This window comes from Triturus cristatus, chromosome 3_1, assembly GCF_964204655.1.
Source record: "Triturus cristatus chromosome 3_1, aTriCri1.1, whole genome shotgun sequence".
In the NCBI taxonomy this organism is placed as follows: domain Eukaryota; kingdom Metazoa; phylum Chordata; class Amphibia; order Caudata; family Salamandridae; genus Triturus; species Triturus cristatus.
The window spans coordinates 130,582,710-130,600,465 of NC_140583.1; the positions used below are offsets into that span (position 1 = coordinate 130,582,710).

At 43.7% G+C, this 17,756-nt stretch overlaps 1 protein-coding gene across 1 annotated transcript in view; it reads right to left on the reverse strand.

The window, feature by feature from the left end:
• LOC146859822 (guanylyl cyclase-activating protein 2-like) overlaps positions 1 to 17,756 on the reverse strand; it is a 61,484-nt gene that overhangs the window by 14,890 nt on the left and 28,838 nt on the right. The window contains exon 4 of the mRNA XM_085646295.1: positions 6,892 to 7,027. Within this exon, the coding sequence (XP_085502421.1) occupies positions 6,900 to 7,027 (128 nt within the window). The 3' untranslated portion in view covers positions 6,892 to 6,899. The remainder of the gene's footprint in view (positions 1 to 6,891; positions 7,028 to 17,756) is intronic.

Sequence of the window (17,756 nt, forward strand, 5' to 3'; positions counted from 1 at the left end):
ATATCAAACAGGCGGGTCAGCACTCCCACCATGATTATTTCAGAGGTTGAAAACATATATCTTGCACTCATATCTAATTCGGAACATTGAGGAATATTGAGAGCACCACATGCAGGCTGTTCTATTTCCGAAATTGTCAAAGCATTATACTTGTGGAATGGAACTTCAGCACAAGTAGCAGAACTGATTACCCTGACAAGAACATGTTGCCTAGCTAGTGAACTAAGTGCGATGGTGTACACAGGCAGCCAATATGGTTTTGAAGTGGTACATGATTTTAGGTAATTATAGTCACAATGGGGCTTTAGGACATCCTCTGGTTCTCCCATCAGGAATGGGACATACACATTGAACCCATTGGAGGCTTATTGGTATCCTAAAGACATTTTGGTTGAAAACTACATTGCCTATTATTATGATGAAGACAGTTCACCCTAGGCGACCACTATGGTGATTAGGTTGCCAGGTATTGTGCTCTTGAAACCATAATGATCAAATCAAAAGATTAAAAAGAGCAAGAAATTTGAAACTGATATTGCAAACTGTATTTTGTTTAATTGAGTACAAGCAGCATTGAGTGATCTAAGAGCGCATCAAGAGGAGGTACCAGAGGATGAAGAGAAGAGTGAGAAACAGCTGGTTGTAAGAAAGATTTCAATGACATTTGGGTAACCTCTGAGAACGAACATGTACTTCCTGATTCAATGGTGCCATCTATTGCCAGGTTGATCTATGGCCAAACACATATAGGTAGAAATGACATGGTAAGAATTTTCAGAGCGTACTAGTTTAATACACATTTTAGGGCTGTAGCAGAAGATCTATGTAAAAGATGTATATCTTGTCAGAAAATTAATCAGGGAAAAGCAACATTGGTGACCAGGAGTCAGACAGGAAAATCTAAGGGACATTTCACTAGGTTATAGGCAGATTATATTGAAATGCCTGTGTATAACCGTCTTTGGTACACCTTTGTGATAGCTTGGTTATTCTCTAGGTGGGCTGAGGACTATTCAATTGGGAGATGTGATAGCATGATTTTGACCAAATTACTATTAAGGGCATTGATCCTTAGATATGTTATGCCGTCTTCCATTGAGACAGATAGAGGGACCACTTCAAGAATAAAATTCTGAATGTTCTATGTACAGCTTTGCAAACTGTATAAACTGTCTTGAGAAATAAAATGGGTGAGAAAATGAATGGAACACAAAAAATCCAAACTGGGTAAATGATGTGCTTCAATTACTATGAAATGGCCTGATGCACTTCGACTTCTAATGAAAATTAGAGGCACACCAAATAGAAAGACTCCTTTCTCTCCACATGAAGTGCTGTGCATTCCCTCAGCTGCACTTGTATCAATAAGTGATGACATTCTGTTGGATTACTGAAAAGGTCTGGCTGATGTGGCAAAATCTGCCTCATCAGGTGAATTTGTCAACGCCATCAACAAAAGAAGTGTCATGCATAGTGATGGAGCAATGTTTCGTATAAGAAGAAACTTGCTCGTATGCAATTCTCTCGAATAATCTGTAACATTATAATCAACATGTTTGTGAGTACTAATTTTGCATTACACTTTACATATTGTATCTGGGGGAAGCTTTTCTATGTTTTCTACTAACTAGTAACCCGAGTGTCCTTAAAATGGCTGCCAAAAACTCGGGAACTCTTCTGCGCATGTGTCTACTGCATCTACGTAGTATGACGTCTCCTGTCGCTTGGTGGGAAGTCTTGGCAGCTGCGCAATAGCTTTTAACATGGCTGCTCGAAACCCTCATATTAACGCACATACCGTGTTGAAACTAACCTATGCAAGTTTTACTAAGCAATTAATGCAAAGAATATATTAAGTAAATGGGGTTAGAGTAGAAGTAATTGGTATACAGTGAATTCATTTAATTTCGTATTCTAACCTGATTTTCTCTGACTTTATTAATAGCTCACATTTGGGCCTTGGAGGGTGACCAATGTCTCTATCCTTTGCGACAACTACGCATGCGTCCTACATCCTTGTTCTGAGACCAATGAAGTCATTGAATGGCTGCCAATCCATGTGTCCAGCAAGGGCATGGGGAGATCAACTTCTGACCCTATGAGAGGAAGTAGTCGAAACATTGTATTGCAGATTTATAGATCCACATATGAAATTCTTGTGGGAATAAAGCTTGTGGGTATTAAAATTAAGCGGCAGGGAATTAGACAATAGAACTAAAGAAAGGTATTGCACTTAGTATGGTGTGATGTCCTCACCCCACTGCCTGGTCCTATCAAATTGAGGGGTGAACATAGAATTGAAACATTTGGGGGTGGATCATACATTTGAATTGGTATAACAGAAGTAAGTTCTAGTTAGTTAGACACAATTGACCCACGAGATGCTGATGCTATGCTGAGATGCTGCCCCATTTCCTGAAATCTGACTGAAGAATCCAACACTAGGGAAGAATCGTGGAACAACCGAGGAGGCAAATCTAGGAAGGGGTCCGGACGAGCCCGAGCCGGAGAGAGTAGCACCAGAGAGGGGTGTAACGTTGGCGTTACACTAGAAGAGATCACCTTCCCGGTCCTGAACCTGTCCTGAATTCTTGATACTCCGATGTCCAGGTCCTCACACCATTCTAGGTAAATATAGCTCTGTAGGGTTGTGCTTCATATTTGCTCTCTGGTCTTTGCTCTCCTCAGGTACTGTCATCATAAAGTCTCTAGCTAATAATGATCTTAAGCTAACTGTATATTCTTGCCTGTTGGAGAATTTGGTGTATTTACTTGTATTCTGACTTGACTCACAAAATTATTAATTCAGATAATCCTTCAAAACTACTACTGAGTCTGTGGTTCTTTGAATAAAGGTTAAATGTAATATTATTATTCCCTACCTATTCTAATCTACTACTAGATTTTTCGACAAAGTACATTTACTTAGGAAACAGGGATGGTGAGAACACTGGTGTAAAGGTTCTCTGAGGTAAATCAAAATTGATGGCCAGCGGAAATTTGCCAGCTCATTGAATGTATGAATGTATATGGGCCCAAATGAGTGTTGTTTGTATGTATGCATAGAGCTGGTAAACTCCGCTGCATCAATAGCAACCTGATGACTGGGTATCAATGAAGAAGCACACTCACAAAAACTGATTGTAGCCACGGTGTAACGGCACCGTTCAGGTATTTCTTGGAATAAACTGCTCTGAAGTGTACTGGTTTACCACAGTGGATCCATGCAACTCACATGAAGGGACTAAAGATTGAATATGCAGAAGTGGTGACAACAACCACTGGTAAACAGAGTGAATCTCGAGGTTGCTGCTTGAATCCACAGACAAAAAGAAGCGCAGGGTTGAAGAACTATAGGTGTGAGGAAAATGAAGACAAAAATCAAAGAGATACAATACAATATCAAGAACAAGAAGAACGAGAAACTGAAATTCCATTTCATGAATAAGCGAAGTTGTAAATTGGTGTTTCAAGATCCCCCAGAGAAAAGCGGTTCACAGAGACTCAAGTTGCTGATGCAGATATAATCAGAAATCCAGTTGCAAGTGACTAAGATTTAGCAATAGTCACCAGAGAATCTGAATATCAAAATATGCATTGAGGAGACAATTCTTTTTATGGGAATTTCTAAATATTTCAAAGTAGATTGCACAACCTTACCTGAATATTAACAAGACAAAAAATAGTTTGTGTGTAGTTTAAGAGAAGAAGAGAGTGTCCTTATTAAAAAAGTATAATGAAGGAAGAGAACCATTTTCGGAAATTGGGAGGATATGAGTGAGATTAGGATGCAAAAGGATGCTAAAGAGAAATGAAAGAACCCTGGATTGAGTATGGAACATGTGAAAAAGTAGTGTTGTGTATGGTGCGGCACAAGTCTCAAAGTGTTAGTTCAGTGGAATTAGTTGTAGAAAGCAAGTGTGAAACAAGTTATATTGTTGATGATTAGTTTTGAAGTGGTGAATTTATCAAGTCTGTCGAAAGACTATATATTTTAACGATCCACATATTTGAGTATGAAGCTACTATCTTGCTGTTATCTTGCTATGGTAGTTCCTCCGGTTTACCATGTGAATGAAATGAGTGATGCTGTTGTTTGGAGATAATCTATGCTTGTAAGTCGCTTCTAACACTGCTGATGCACTAACTCAAATAAATGAGGAACTGCTGGATACGCGTGCTATGATTATTCAAACCGCTTGCTTTACATATCCTTCTATGATGGATTCTGCCGTGTGTTGAGGTTCAAAATTGCTTTACATGCATCCTGGATAAAAGTCATCTTATTAATGCTTATATGACCTATGTGACTAATATCTCTCATGAAGTAAAAGATCTCTCATGAAGTAAAAGCTCTTGAGAAGTATGATTTGTAAGAATCCGTTGGCGCCTGGTTTAGTAAGATTGGAAAAAGATTGGAAAAGGTCGGTGAGTGGTTCAATAGCATAGGAGGGAGAATGTTAAATTCTGTCCGAATCTCATTAATTATTGTGTACATTTGTGGAATTGGTATTATTTTGCTTAAAGTGGTTCAAGCAATCTTATAACAAAAGTGACTAAAATGTGGGTGTAAGAAGAAAGGGTCAGCAATGTTGGCTAATAAAAGAAATTGTGATCTTTATGAACTGGGAGACATCAAAGCACAAGACTATGATGGCATCAAGATGTTGAAGACATCGAGACGCAAAGACAGAATGTGATGCAGACTGTATTGTGAATGCAACAGTGTGGTATTGGTGACGATTATAATCGTCAGAGGGGGATTTGTTGGAGCTAATTTCTGATTGGCTTATTAACACAAGCCTTTTACGACTGACACAATAATGTTGTAATGTGCAGAACTATGAATACCTGGCCTACGCCAAACTAGACCTCAAATTCATCTTTATTTGTATGTCTGATTCATAATATATACCATGTGTTCATATTTATCCTTGACATTGCAAGAAGCAAATTGCACCCTGTGGCTTTGTGTTGAAATGCTGGTGTTGAAGATCTCCGGAGGAAGTCTTTAGTTCGTTTTCTATTCGATCACTGTAGGCCATTTATTTATGGGTTTTTGTATTGATTATGTCGACATGCTTTCGTTGAAGATTTCCAGGGGAAGCCATTAGTTACTTTTCACAGCTCTTCCTGCTTGATCACAGTAGGCCATTCATTTATGAGACTTTGCATTGATTCTGTCACCAGATTTGTTCTGACACTTTCAATGGCATTAGGTTAGAAGTGACTCATAATTATTCATTTAGGAGGATAGTGCAAGGATGGGTGTATAATGACATTTTTATAAAGTGGCTTTATGATTCGATGTTGTATTGATACATTTACACCCTATCCTCTTTATGCGATTTTGTTTATTTTCTATTGCATAAATTGATATTAAAGCCCCTGATTTGGGTGTGAGCCAGACACTTTTTTGAGCTACTATGGATGCTCTCTGATCCTCGATTGATTTGTTGCACATTCTAGTCTTAGTCTATTTCCAGATTTTGCTCATTGTCGCATATAATTAAAATACTAAGAGTTTCATGACAGTTGATTTCTGAACGTTAAGACTGATTTATTAAACCTAACTGTATTTTTTGTTTTCTGTATTGCACTTTAATACTGTAATAAATCTTCATGGCTTTCCTAATTCACTGATCTCGGGCTCCCTTTTAGAGTAATTATTAGTTTTTGACTGTATTTTGAAATGCTGTATGGAATCTTGTCCTTAAGAGACCCTTTGCCTCATATATTCTTTTTTATAACAACATTTTATTTGTTTTATAACACACAGAACACTATCAAATAGTTTCGAGCCACAGAGGGGGCTACCACCCAAAACCATCCTACCCCCTTAAATGTGTAAAGTCGAAGAGCACAGTTCGTAGTTCGTCCACCATTGCCCCCAAACTTTCTGATGTTTCTTGGGGTATCTTGCTTCATCTAGTCTGAATAAAACACCATCCCTCATTCTGCAGTAGGAGCTCCAGATTGCATATTCTCTAAGAGATAGCACCCGCATCACTCAGACCTGCATCCCAAAAACACCCGTGCATTATTTTTTATTTCTTTATACAAAAAAAAAAAATTCCACCCTTTGCCATTCCTGATGCATATTGTTAACATTGTTAATGTAAATAATAGAGATATGGTATTTAGGTTTAGTTTCAATGGCCTTTTTATGAATTAATATTTTTATTTGTATCATTTGCAGCCAGATGTACACCAGTTATATGCTTTCAGTATTGCATTATAAAAACTGATGTTACGCAAGTGTGAAATCTTTCCTCGCTTGTACACGGTGGTTATGGGGAAAAGAAGTGGAAACAGTGAGTTTTCATAGTAGATGTTTATCTCTCTTTGCCTAGAGAGTGAGACTGGTTCAGCTTGAACTCTACAGACAAACACCATAATGCACTGATCCTTTCAGGGCTTACAGAACCTGCTCTTCTGCAGAATCCAACCCCAGGTCCTTCAATGTTCCATCACCAGTGAAAGACTGCAGTACTGAACATACCAACACCTTTTTTAATATGAGAAAGCACAGGCGCGGCCGGTACAGGTAAGAGCGGTGGGGCAGGGCGGGGCAGGGGGATGTCGACAGATGATGTAATAGGGAAAATAAAATAACAAAATAAATAAAACCACTTACCTTGCACGCGATGCATCGCCAAAGCGGCGCATATAAGGTAAGGGTATTTTTATTTTTTTATTTACCCTTTTCCATCGTCTTGCGACTCCCCCCACCCCTTCCCACCACTCTTACCTGTACTGGCCACGCCTGAGAAAACCTTTACATTAATTTAGAATTCTAAAGATGCAAATGTGCAAGGTAAGTGTCAGAACTCCCAACCTATCCGAGGGATATACATGTAGAGTTTGAAATGAAGCATCTGGTACTCTTACACATAATTCTAAAAGAGCGCACTCCTCCGCCTCTGCTCCATCACCCAGCTGCACGGGTTTGTGTCCAGCTGAAGCATCTTTAAAACCCAGCTGTCCTTCTGGGCTCCCTCGACGAACTCATGTAAGGTAAGCTGTCCTAAAAAAATATAATTGTGGTTATTGCACACTCAATACGCTTCTAGTCACGATTTGTCATTTTTGCTGCTGACATCACAATACGACTGAATGATCCCCCCCCCCTCCCCCGCAGCATATGACTTTACTAGGAGGTTCAATTATATATCAATACGTTTCTTCTCCTATCAAATTTGGTCAATTACGTTGATGACCTGAATTATTGCTGCTATTACTCTCATTCATCAATAAATAAACAGCTTTCCCTACCGCATTTGACTGTCCTGTAGACATCGTTCTTAATTTAGGCCCCTAGCATCCATAAATGCTCCCTACGATATGCATTGCCCATGTGCTCCTTATTGCATACACAAGATCTCAAACCTACCTGTAAAAGAAAGCAGTATACAGCATCCAGGTGAATACAAAAGTCCCAGAAGAAATATATCAAATGTGACTAGTCAGTTTACAAAAGCGACTAGTTCAATTAATTGTGTTCCTTGCTGCTTTTTTGTCTCTTTCTTCACTACATTAGGAATTGATTTATATTTAGCAAACTGCACTATCTAGCTACCACTGATTTGGCCTCAAGGCGCTGTGCAGATCTGGTTCACTTTGCGGTAAGCCAGACAAATTTGCATGGATGGGAGAAGAATGTAAGCTTAACGTTTGACCTGTTGGGAATGTGTAGGGTTATGAATCTGAGGGTAAGATATGTGCACCTATCCTGTTACTGCACACATGGCACTGCTCATAGAGGAAGGCCAGCTCATACATATCTTCTCTAGCTGACCCGGCTTATGATCAGTGTGCCAAGGATTGGTGCATTCATGGTCATTTGTTATGTCAAAGCTAGGGGAGGAACATACCACGGGGGGGGGGGGATGGGGTGCGGGGGGGGGCAAGTCTTCCTTACTCTTTCTAGTTCCTAGTTCCACCAACTCAGATCCAGTGTGGCCTCTGGAGTTTGGAGCTGTGGACTGATAAAGCTTCTTCAGGGAGCAGCGGATGCTCGCATGGCAACAAATTGCTCTGAACATCCGAGGTCAAAAGAAACTTTTTTCAGGTGTCTTTGTTGCTACTTGGCAGGCCCAATCCGGTTTAGAAACAGGAAACCTTCTAGCAAGCACAGTACATGGATTTAATGTATTCTATCAAAATATTTCAAATACGGTGAGCTAAGCAGGGCCGGGACGCACTGCATAGACACCAAATAAAATAAAAACTGCCATCAGCAGAAATGAATTCAGTTTACAAAAGGCAGCAAATATTAAAGAAGAAAGCAACCCAGGCCGTCATCCTGGTATTTAAACATTAAGGAGATATTCTTCCTAGGATGGAAAGAAAGGCATTAAACAGCAATATTTGTTGTTGCACCCTCAGACACTTCTTTCACAGTGACATTTGCATCTGGATTATGTGTAGTCTCTCAAAGTGTGAAGGGTGCAAAAGGATAGGAAAGGTTTTTAACCCTTTTTTAGGTCGAGTTTAGGCAGCGCATGCGCTGGTCTGGCGAGATGTTTTGTGAGGGCTCCAAAAAGTGCTACCAGGCCAGCCTAGAGCTACAGTGCATGTGCTTGGGCGCGCGCGTCGCGTTTTACCGCGATTACTTTCACTTTCGCGGCCGCTTTGATGTTCTCCGTGAGGCTTCAATATATTGCAGCAGTTAAAACAAGCATTGGCATAGCCAATAGGTCTCGCTTTTGGGACCTTATGAGTGTTTAGTTATGCAACTGTTGCATGGCTAAACACTTATAAGGTCCCAAAGGCGAGACCTATTGGCTATGCCAATGCTTGTTTAGGTCGAGTTTAGGCAGCGCATGCGCTGTCTCTACGAGACCAGCTGTAATCTTTTCTGTGGCTCTACATCCCACCTATGCACTGTCATTCCTTCCTTTGTCTGTCCCTCAAAAATGCTTCATGGCTGCTTGTCAACTCTTCTTTTTTCTCCCGCCTTCGTGGCATTGGTATCCTCCCACTCAGCAGCGCCTAACTTCCCGTATCTGTACGCTTTCATCTTTATGGGTTGTTTGTTAGGTACTCTTTCAATTCTTTTAGTCGCGCTGCTTCAAGCTCTGTTAAGTGCAGTAAATTGTTCCGGCCCCCGTGCAGCACCTTCACCCATCTCTGCAACCCCCTCTCTCAACATTGCTTCCCTGCCCCCACCACCTCATCCAGGTCACCATTTGCCAACCCAAAGCCCCCCCCAACCCCCTTCACTGCTTGTCATTCTGTTTTGTTGTTTACTTGCACTTTCTGTTCCTCACTGCCATGCTTTCTGTCTGTTCCGTTCTTCTTGCATTCCGTTTCTTATCTGCCAGCTGTTCCTCCTCTCTTTGCTGCTTCACCTGAAAGTGCCTTCCCCGGTGTATATCTCTGCTGTTGTTGTTACATGAGTTGGTCTGAGGCGTTGAGGCATATTTTAGAAACAGACAGACAGCGGAATTCATGACTACATGGTGACTTTCATTTATGTTCGCGTGTACCATTGTTTGACTTTTTTGTTAGGTCTCGCCTGAGACAGCGCTTTAGAGCTGCTCTGGCGAGACTTATAGTAAGCGAGTTTTGGAAGTGAAAACGAGTGCTTTCAGGCCTCCAAATACAGTGCATGTGCGTCGGCCGGGCGCGCGCACCATTTGGAGGCCTCAAAGCACTCGTTTGCTTTCACTTTCGCGGGCCGCACGGCCGCTTTGACACAGTGCATGTGCTCCATCCGCGCGCACCCTTTGGCAGCCTGCGTGTACATTTCGCGGGCGCTTTGATGTTCTCATCAAAGCGCCTGCGAAATGTACACGCCATTTGCCGCCCCCTCCCACTTCCTGCCCGTATTGAATTTCACGTGTTTTCGACACTGACCGATTTATCTACTCCGCGCTTACAAAGCCAATGTGTGTGCTGAGCCCAACGAGGAAGTCCCTACATTGTCTTCCCAATCAAGAGCAGATATGCCGCTAGCTGGCTTGTCGATCTTTCACCCACAGCACACTCGCCAAGAGGAAGGCCACGAGAAAGGCATGGAATTGATGCACAATGTGTTTAACCTTTTAAAAGATTACAGACCAAGAGCTGCAAATACAGAATTTTACCGCAAAACCTAATTTTGGCATTTTCCTTCTCCTACAACTGTTTAAAACTGCTTTGTAAACTGCAAGAAATGTCACAAACGTACAACGGTGTCCTCAGGTTGTGACGCAAGGCGCAGTCACACAACTGGCCTGACACCCCGGTTTCCACAACATATATTAGAAACCACAACATCTCCAGCCATCTGGCTTGAGTACAACTGGCGGAAACCCGAAATGAACGTTTCCCCAGCTTTGGCAGCAATATCCCTACTGTACACACGCTCCTGCGCCTGGCCCTGATCCCAGGGAGGTTAAATAAACATTCATATCATATTTCCAAATATGGATTAAAGATTCCTTTTATGTGGCTTTCACGAACCCAGTCCAATTTTCAGGTCGTGTTTTAAACAGCAACAGTGACTACATTTGTCTCACCCACACGCCCCATGCAGAGTGGTCCGATTACCCTTGCGCCGAGAGGACGCGTCCAGGGGCCTAACTTTACCATACATGCAGTGCAGCGGTAGCCAGACACGTATATAGAGAGGCATGCACATTTATGAGGATTCCAAAACCCGTTTGTTATACATCACTGTCAGAGAACCTTGTACCTAACTCCCTCATTAGCACTATGGCCTGCATCTTTTCAAAGAACTGGACAGCGCGCGCGCCGCGGCGGAGATGCGCATTAAAAAACTAGACCAGAAACAGGCGCTGCTATACAAATGCTGCTCTTTCAGGGTCAAGCGCTTCTTGGCCTGCAGTAGGCTGGGTTCCATATAATGACGTTAAAAAAATGTCTACATCCATATTAGGGCACTAGTGAAGAGTCTATAAACGTAACTGAAACTACAACTTTACTTTATAGTAAGCCCTACAGACGAGCACAACCTTATAGCAAGAACCCACTCATCACTGGGTGACTTCCTCCACACCAGGCGCTGTTTCCACTTGTAATGAGATATCCGTGGATGTGTCCTCTGTGGACAGGTGAGGGTCACTCTTGGCTTCGGATTCGATCTGACCTACTCAACAGCCTGGGATCCAGGGTGACCCCAGGGTAGAAGCAGGCTTTGGAGGTGTCAGTGCAGACAGGACCAACAGTCTCCATCTAGTTCAAATGAAGAAACAGTTCCCTTCAAAAAGACAAAACGAAGAAAAAAACTCACAAGTCTATTAGCCATGTGCAAAAAAACTATGAACACAATCATGTGCAAAAAACACTGAGCATAATCATGTGCAAACTGAACACAATCATGTGCAAAAAACACTGAACACAACCATGTGCAAAAAACACTGAACACAATCATGTGCGAAAAACAATGAACACAATCATGTGCAAAAACAATGTGCACAATCATGTGCAAACTGAACACAATCATGTGTTTGTCTGGACCTCCGCTTGTTTAATGTAGAATCCTGGCAGCACGTCTGAGTCCACACTGTAGAAAAGTAAGAGTTTTATTGGTACGAACTGGCACGAATGCACAGGTAACCCTCCCCCACTCCTCACCACGCCAAAGCCTCTTTCCAACTGCCGAGATTAGGAATCTTCCCCCTGAAGGTTCTATGCTGACATCATAAACCAGGCCTGGAGGCAGACTGGACGTTCACATACAACCCCAGTAAATAACTACTAACACACCATATCCATGTTGTTTTCGCACTTGTTGGCACAGTAAAGTTAGACAACTGGCTTTGCTTGCGCTTGTTTAATGTAGAATCCTGGCACGTCACTTTGATGTTAAAAGAACAACCTCTATAAAAAAATTGTTTTCTTTAAACATTGCCCGTGGTATATTAACAGTCTGGCTTCAATTATCTTCTAGAAATTACTTTCCAGTGACTGAGAATACCATGCCATTTGCTTTCTGGAATGTGCTGTAATGTCTTCAGCATGGTTTTAACAAAACATATACTGAAACCTTATGGGAAAAGTTCAGAAATTCATTTCTGAAACAAAATTGCCTGCGAGAAAGACATTTTTCACGCTGATAGTCATCAAGTGACCCTCCTTATACCGAAAAATATCGAGCTAAACCAAACTGTAATGTGACAACGTGTTTAACAAGCATTGCCATAGCCAATAGGTCTCGCTTTTGGGACCTTATAAGTATTTAGTTATGCAGCACAATATCCTTGGTGCAACAACATCACGTGTTGCATGACTAAACACTTATAAGGTCCCAAAAGCGACACCTATTGGCTATGCCAATGCTTGTTTTAATTATTGCTTTGTCCCTGTCTGGGTAATTGGGACCAAAACATTAAACTAATAGAAATGGGTACACATTCTGATTCTCTGAAAGATTTTTGCTATGTAGATGATTTTTCTTTGAAGTATTCAAAGTAAGACAGGGTACATCAGTTCTCATAACGAAGTCATTAGATGACAATGATGAAACGTAAATTTACTTTTAACTTCATTCTCGTTTCTAAACACACACTGCTGCATGCCACACACTGCTGCATGCCGCTGCACGCCACACACTGCTGCACGCCGCACAATGCTACATGAAACACTGCTGCATGCCGCACACTGCTGCACGCCACACACTGCTGCACGCCACACACTGCTTCACGCCACACACTGCTGCACGCCTCACACTGCTGCACGCCACGCACTGCTGCACGCCGAACACTGCTGCACGCCGCGCACTGCTGCACACCGCACACTGCTGCACTCCACACACTGTTTTTATGCGAGTTTATGCTACTGACATTGTAAATGACAATGGCTTTTATTTGTTTTAAAACCAAAACATAAATAAAAGGCATTGTAATTTTACAATGCCAATAGCTCAAACTCTTATAAATGCGAGACCTATTGCATTGCAAATGCTTGTTTCTATAGTTTTAAAACTAAGTTCTTCGGTGGAAACACCAATAGTGGTCCAGTTTTTTCTGTGGCAAAATGTAAGTTAAATCAGGTATATATGGGTGAGTCTGTCACAGTACCGAAAGCACCGCATTATTACAGGATTGTGCCTGCCATGCTATGGGTAGCACCGCATTATTCCACAAGTGTGTTTGCCACGCTATGGGTAGCACCGTATTATTACAGGATTGTGTCTGCCACGCTATGGGTAGCACCGCATTGTTCCACAAGTGCGTTTGCCACGCTATGGGTAGCACCGCATTATTCTACAAGTGCGTTTGCCACACGATGGGTAGCACCGCATTATTCCTGGGGTGTGTTTATCATGATACTGGAAAGCACCACATTATTCCAGGAATTTCTCTGCCACTTCACCTTAGAGCACCGTATTATCCTTTCTGCCTTGGAATGAAAGGCAGACTCCTCACGCACAGCTGAGCGAGTTACTAGCTATAGAAGTTGCATTTTTCACTGCTCCATGTCAGTACTCTTTTGCAGAAGACTGTTCACCACATATTTGGGGCATCATGGGGATGGTACTGGTGCCCACTGTATCCCTGTCAGAGGAGCCCCTCAGACTCGAAGCAGAGGGGTCCAGTGCAGCCTCTGAGGACCTGTGGCACTGGCTAACGGGTTAAAGAAAAGCCTCCAGCCTAGACTCATGGGCTGCAGTCCTTTTACCTGATTCGATCTGTTTACAAACATTACACACAGATGGACATAAGCGGTGATGGCCAAGGCGTGAAGGTAGCCGGACCCAGTAGTGCCTGTATCTCAGCGTGCAGAGGTGTCTCATATGATACGTATTTGCGTAGCGCACAGATGTGGTCTGAATCTGTTAAAGGCCCACTGTGACGGTATTACGTCAGTTCACCCAGCTCAGCCGGCTGCACGCAGTACAGGCTTCAAATGGCCTCCATCACCCTCTCCGCGCTCCTCACAGATAAACCTGTTGTAGAGCAGATACCAAGGAAGATGAGTGCCAGCGCTAAAGAAGGCACCAGGGCCGCCTATTTTCGTGACTTGCTGCACTGGTGATGATGATGATGCCAACAACAACGGAAATAATAACAAACGACTCACGGGGAGAGCCGATGCCAAGGCTCGAACCCACTTCCCCACTCCCCAAGTTTGAAGTATTGTTCCTTCGTAGTTCCTTTCAGCATTTTTGTGATATTGGTAGGTGCATGCTAAACATAACAAAAATACTTCCTTTGTTACGGTATGAACATCTCTTGCAGGGTAAATGTAGTCCAGTGCAAAACTCCTTAATTAACAATTAAATAACAAAATACTCCAATGGGGTCTGAGGTTTGACAGCATCATTTACCCCTGGTGTTTGGTGAAAGGGATTGATATGTAAGAATATCACTTTTATCTTCTGTCAGCCGCTCTTAGAATGCGCAGCATCAAGGAGTTTAAATCGCAGACTGTATGTTTACAGAGCATGATAACAAGGAGACCTGATTGAATCTCTGACTGAAGTAATTTAAGAAAGAGGCGTGCCTGTATGCCCCAGATACACAGTTTCTTTTCTTGTGACTGATAACCGCCACCAAAGGCCTTTCAGCAAGACTTGGGGGCAGCAGGGCGTCCTTGGCAAAATATTTAAAACTGCACTTTGGTTGAAACACTTTCCATTTCGTGTATCAAGCAAGCACGTATTCCTAAATCACCCTGCATGACCCAGTGTGCAGTAATTGTATAGCTATCTATTCAATCCCTGGTGTTGTTTCTTTCCTCTTTTTTAGGTCTCACCTGAGACAGCGCTTTAGCGCTGCTCTCGCGAGAACTTTTGTAAATGGGGGATCTGGAAGTGCAAACGAGTGCTTTCAGGCCTCCAAATACAGTGCATGTGCGCCTGCCGGGCGCGCGCACCATTTGGAGGCCTGAAAGCACTCGTTTGCTTTCACATCCGCGGGCTGCACGGCCGCTTTGATGTTTGATCGCGAATTTGCATACCCAGAAACCAACGCAGAGCCACAATCACTTTCGTTTCATTGCAATGAGTAAAAACAACCTTTTTAAGCATTAAGAATCAGAAATATGTTTAGGTGTATACATGTTTTGGTAATATAGCATTACATTTATTCATGTCATTAATTTTGTTTAGTCGCCGTTATTTTCATGTAGTATGAGGAACTAGAAAAGTTATTATAGCGGTCCATATTGTATTATAGGTTTGTTTCGTCGTGGGTTATTGTATTCCGTGTGAAAATGATAAGCAATGTGAAGAATTGTAATGTTTGGAGGATCTCTGTAGAGATCCATTTGATAATGTATAAAGACAGAAGAGTTAAAAAAAATTGCACGCGTTTGCAGTGCTGTTGTTTTTCATACTTTTGGCTCAGATCAAGAGCATTTCATTTGGTGGTATTTAGAGAGAGGATGGTCAGCTGGGTTTTAATCATTGCACTTTACGTGGCAATGAAATTCTCGAGCATGATCAAGGAAAAGTGCCGGTAACGTCGTAACGTTTTTAGTAGCTGGCCTGCTGGGCGGCTCACTGTGACGTGGGCTGACTGGCAGACTGGCTGGATGGTGATTTTTAGGTCTCGCCTGAGACAGCGCTTTAGCGTTGCTCTCGCGAGAGTTTTGTAAATGGGGGATCTGGAAGTGCAAACGAGTGCTTTCAGGCCTCCAAATACAGTGCATGTGCGCCGGCCAGGCGCGCGCACCATTTGGAGGCCTGAAAGCACTCGTTTGCTTTCATTTTCGCGGGCCGCACGGCCGCTTTGATGTTTGATCGCGATCGCGATCACTTTCACACAGTGCATGTGCTCAGGGCGCGCGCACCATTTGGCAGCCTGCGTGTACATTTCGCGGGCGCTTTGATGTTCGCAGTGAGCCGCGCAGCCACTGCGAACATCAACGTTACAACAACCAAATGATGGACGGAATGCTGACAATGCAGACATTCTCCCCCAGTCAAGAGATCTGGGTTAAATCCATCGTTCTTTTGCCCACTACGCCACCCCAGTTCAGACATGGCCATATGCAAATCAGTCTTGACCCTGTGCCTCATGGGAACAGTCCAGCCCGAACTGCCAAGCCATGTCTTCCCTGGACCGGAATCAAGCATCCTAGGACCGGTTTCTGGCTATCAGCCGTCATCAGCCAGGATAGCTTGACTCCAGTGGCGTAGTGAGCACGGGTCCCACGTCTGGGAATACCCATCCCACTTAGGGCGAAAAGCGTTACAACAACCAAATGATGGACGGAATGCTGACAATGCAGACATTCTCCCCCAGTCAAGAGATCTGGGTTAAATCCATCGTTCTTTTGCCCACTACGCCACCCCAGTTCAGACATGGCCATATGCAAATCAGTCTTGACCCTGTGCCTCATGGGAACAGTCCAGCCCGAACTGCCAAGCCATGTCTTCCCTGGACCGGAATCAAGCATCCTAGGACCGGTTTCTGGCTATCAGCCGTCATCAGCCAGGATAGCTTGACTCCAGTGGCGTAGTGAGCACGGGTCCCACGTCTGGGAATACCCATCCCACTTAGGGCGAAAAGCGTTACAACAACCAAATGATGGACGGAATGCTGACAATGCAGACATTCTCCCCCAGTCAAGAGATCTGGGTTAAATCCATCGTTCTTTTGCCCACTACGCCACCCCAGTTCAGACATGGCCATATGCAAATCAGTCTTGACCCTGTGCCTCATGGGAACAGTCCAGCCCGAACTGCCAAGCCATGTCTTCCCTGGACCGGAATCAAGCATCCTAGGACCGGTTTCTGGCTATCAGCCGTCATCAGCCAGGATAGCTTGACTCCAGTGGCGTAGTGAGCACGGGTCCCACGTCTGGGAATACCCATCCCACTTAGGGCGAAAAGCGTTACAACAACCAAATGATGGACGGAATGCTGACAATGCAGACATTCTCCCCCAGTCAAGAGATCTGGGTTAAATCCATCGTTCTTTTGCCCACTACGCCACCCCAGTTCAGACATGGCCATATGCAAATCAGTCTTGACCCTGTGCCTCATGGGAACAGTCCAGCCCGAACTGCCAAGCCATGTCTTCCCTGGACCGGAATCAAGCATCCTAGGACCGGTTTCTGGCTATCAGCCGTCATCAGCCAGGATAGCTTGACTCCAGTGGCGTAGTGAGCACGGGTCCCACGTCTGGGAATACCCATCCCACTTAGGGCGAAAAGCGTTACAACAACCAAATGATGGACGGAATGCTGACAATGCAGACATTCTCCCCCAGTCAAGAGATCTGGGTTAAATCCATCGTTCTTTTGCCCACTACGCCACCCCAGTTCAGACATGGCCATATGCAAATCAGTCTTGACCCTGTGCCTCATGGGAACAGTCCAGCCCGAACTGCCAAGCCATGTCTTCCCTGGACCGGAATCAAGCATCCTAGGACCGGTTTCTGGCTATCAGCCGTCATCAGCCAGGATAGCTTGACTCCAGTGGCGTAGTGAGCACGGGTCCCACGTCTGGGAATACCCATCCCACTTAGGGCGAAAAGCGTTACAACAACCAAATGATGGACGGAATGCTGACAATGCAGACATTCTCCCCCAGTCAAGAGATCTGGGTTAAATCCATCGTTCTTTTGCCCACTACGCCACCCCAGTTCAGACATGGCCATATGCAAATCAGTCTTGACCCTGTGCCTCATGGGAACAGTCCAGCCCGAACTGCCAAGCCATGTCTTCCCTGGACCGGAATCAAGCATCCTAGGACCGGTTTCTGGCTATCAGCCGTCATCAGCCAGGATAGCTTGACTCCAGTGGCGTAGTGAGCACGGGTCCCACGTCTGGGAATACCCATCCCACTTAGGGCGAAA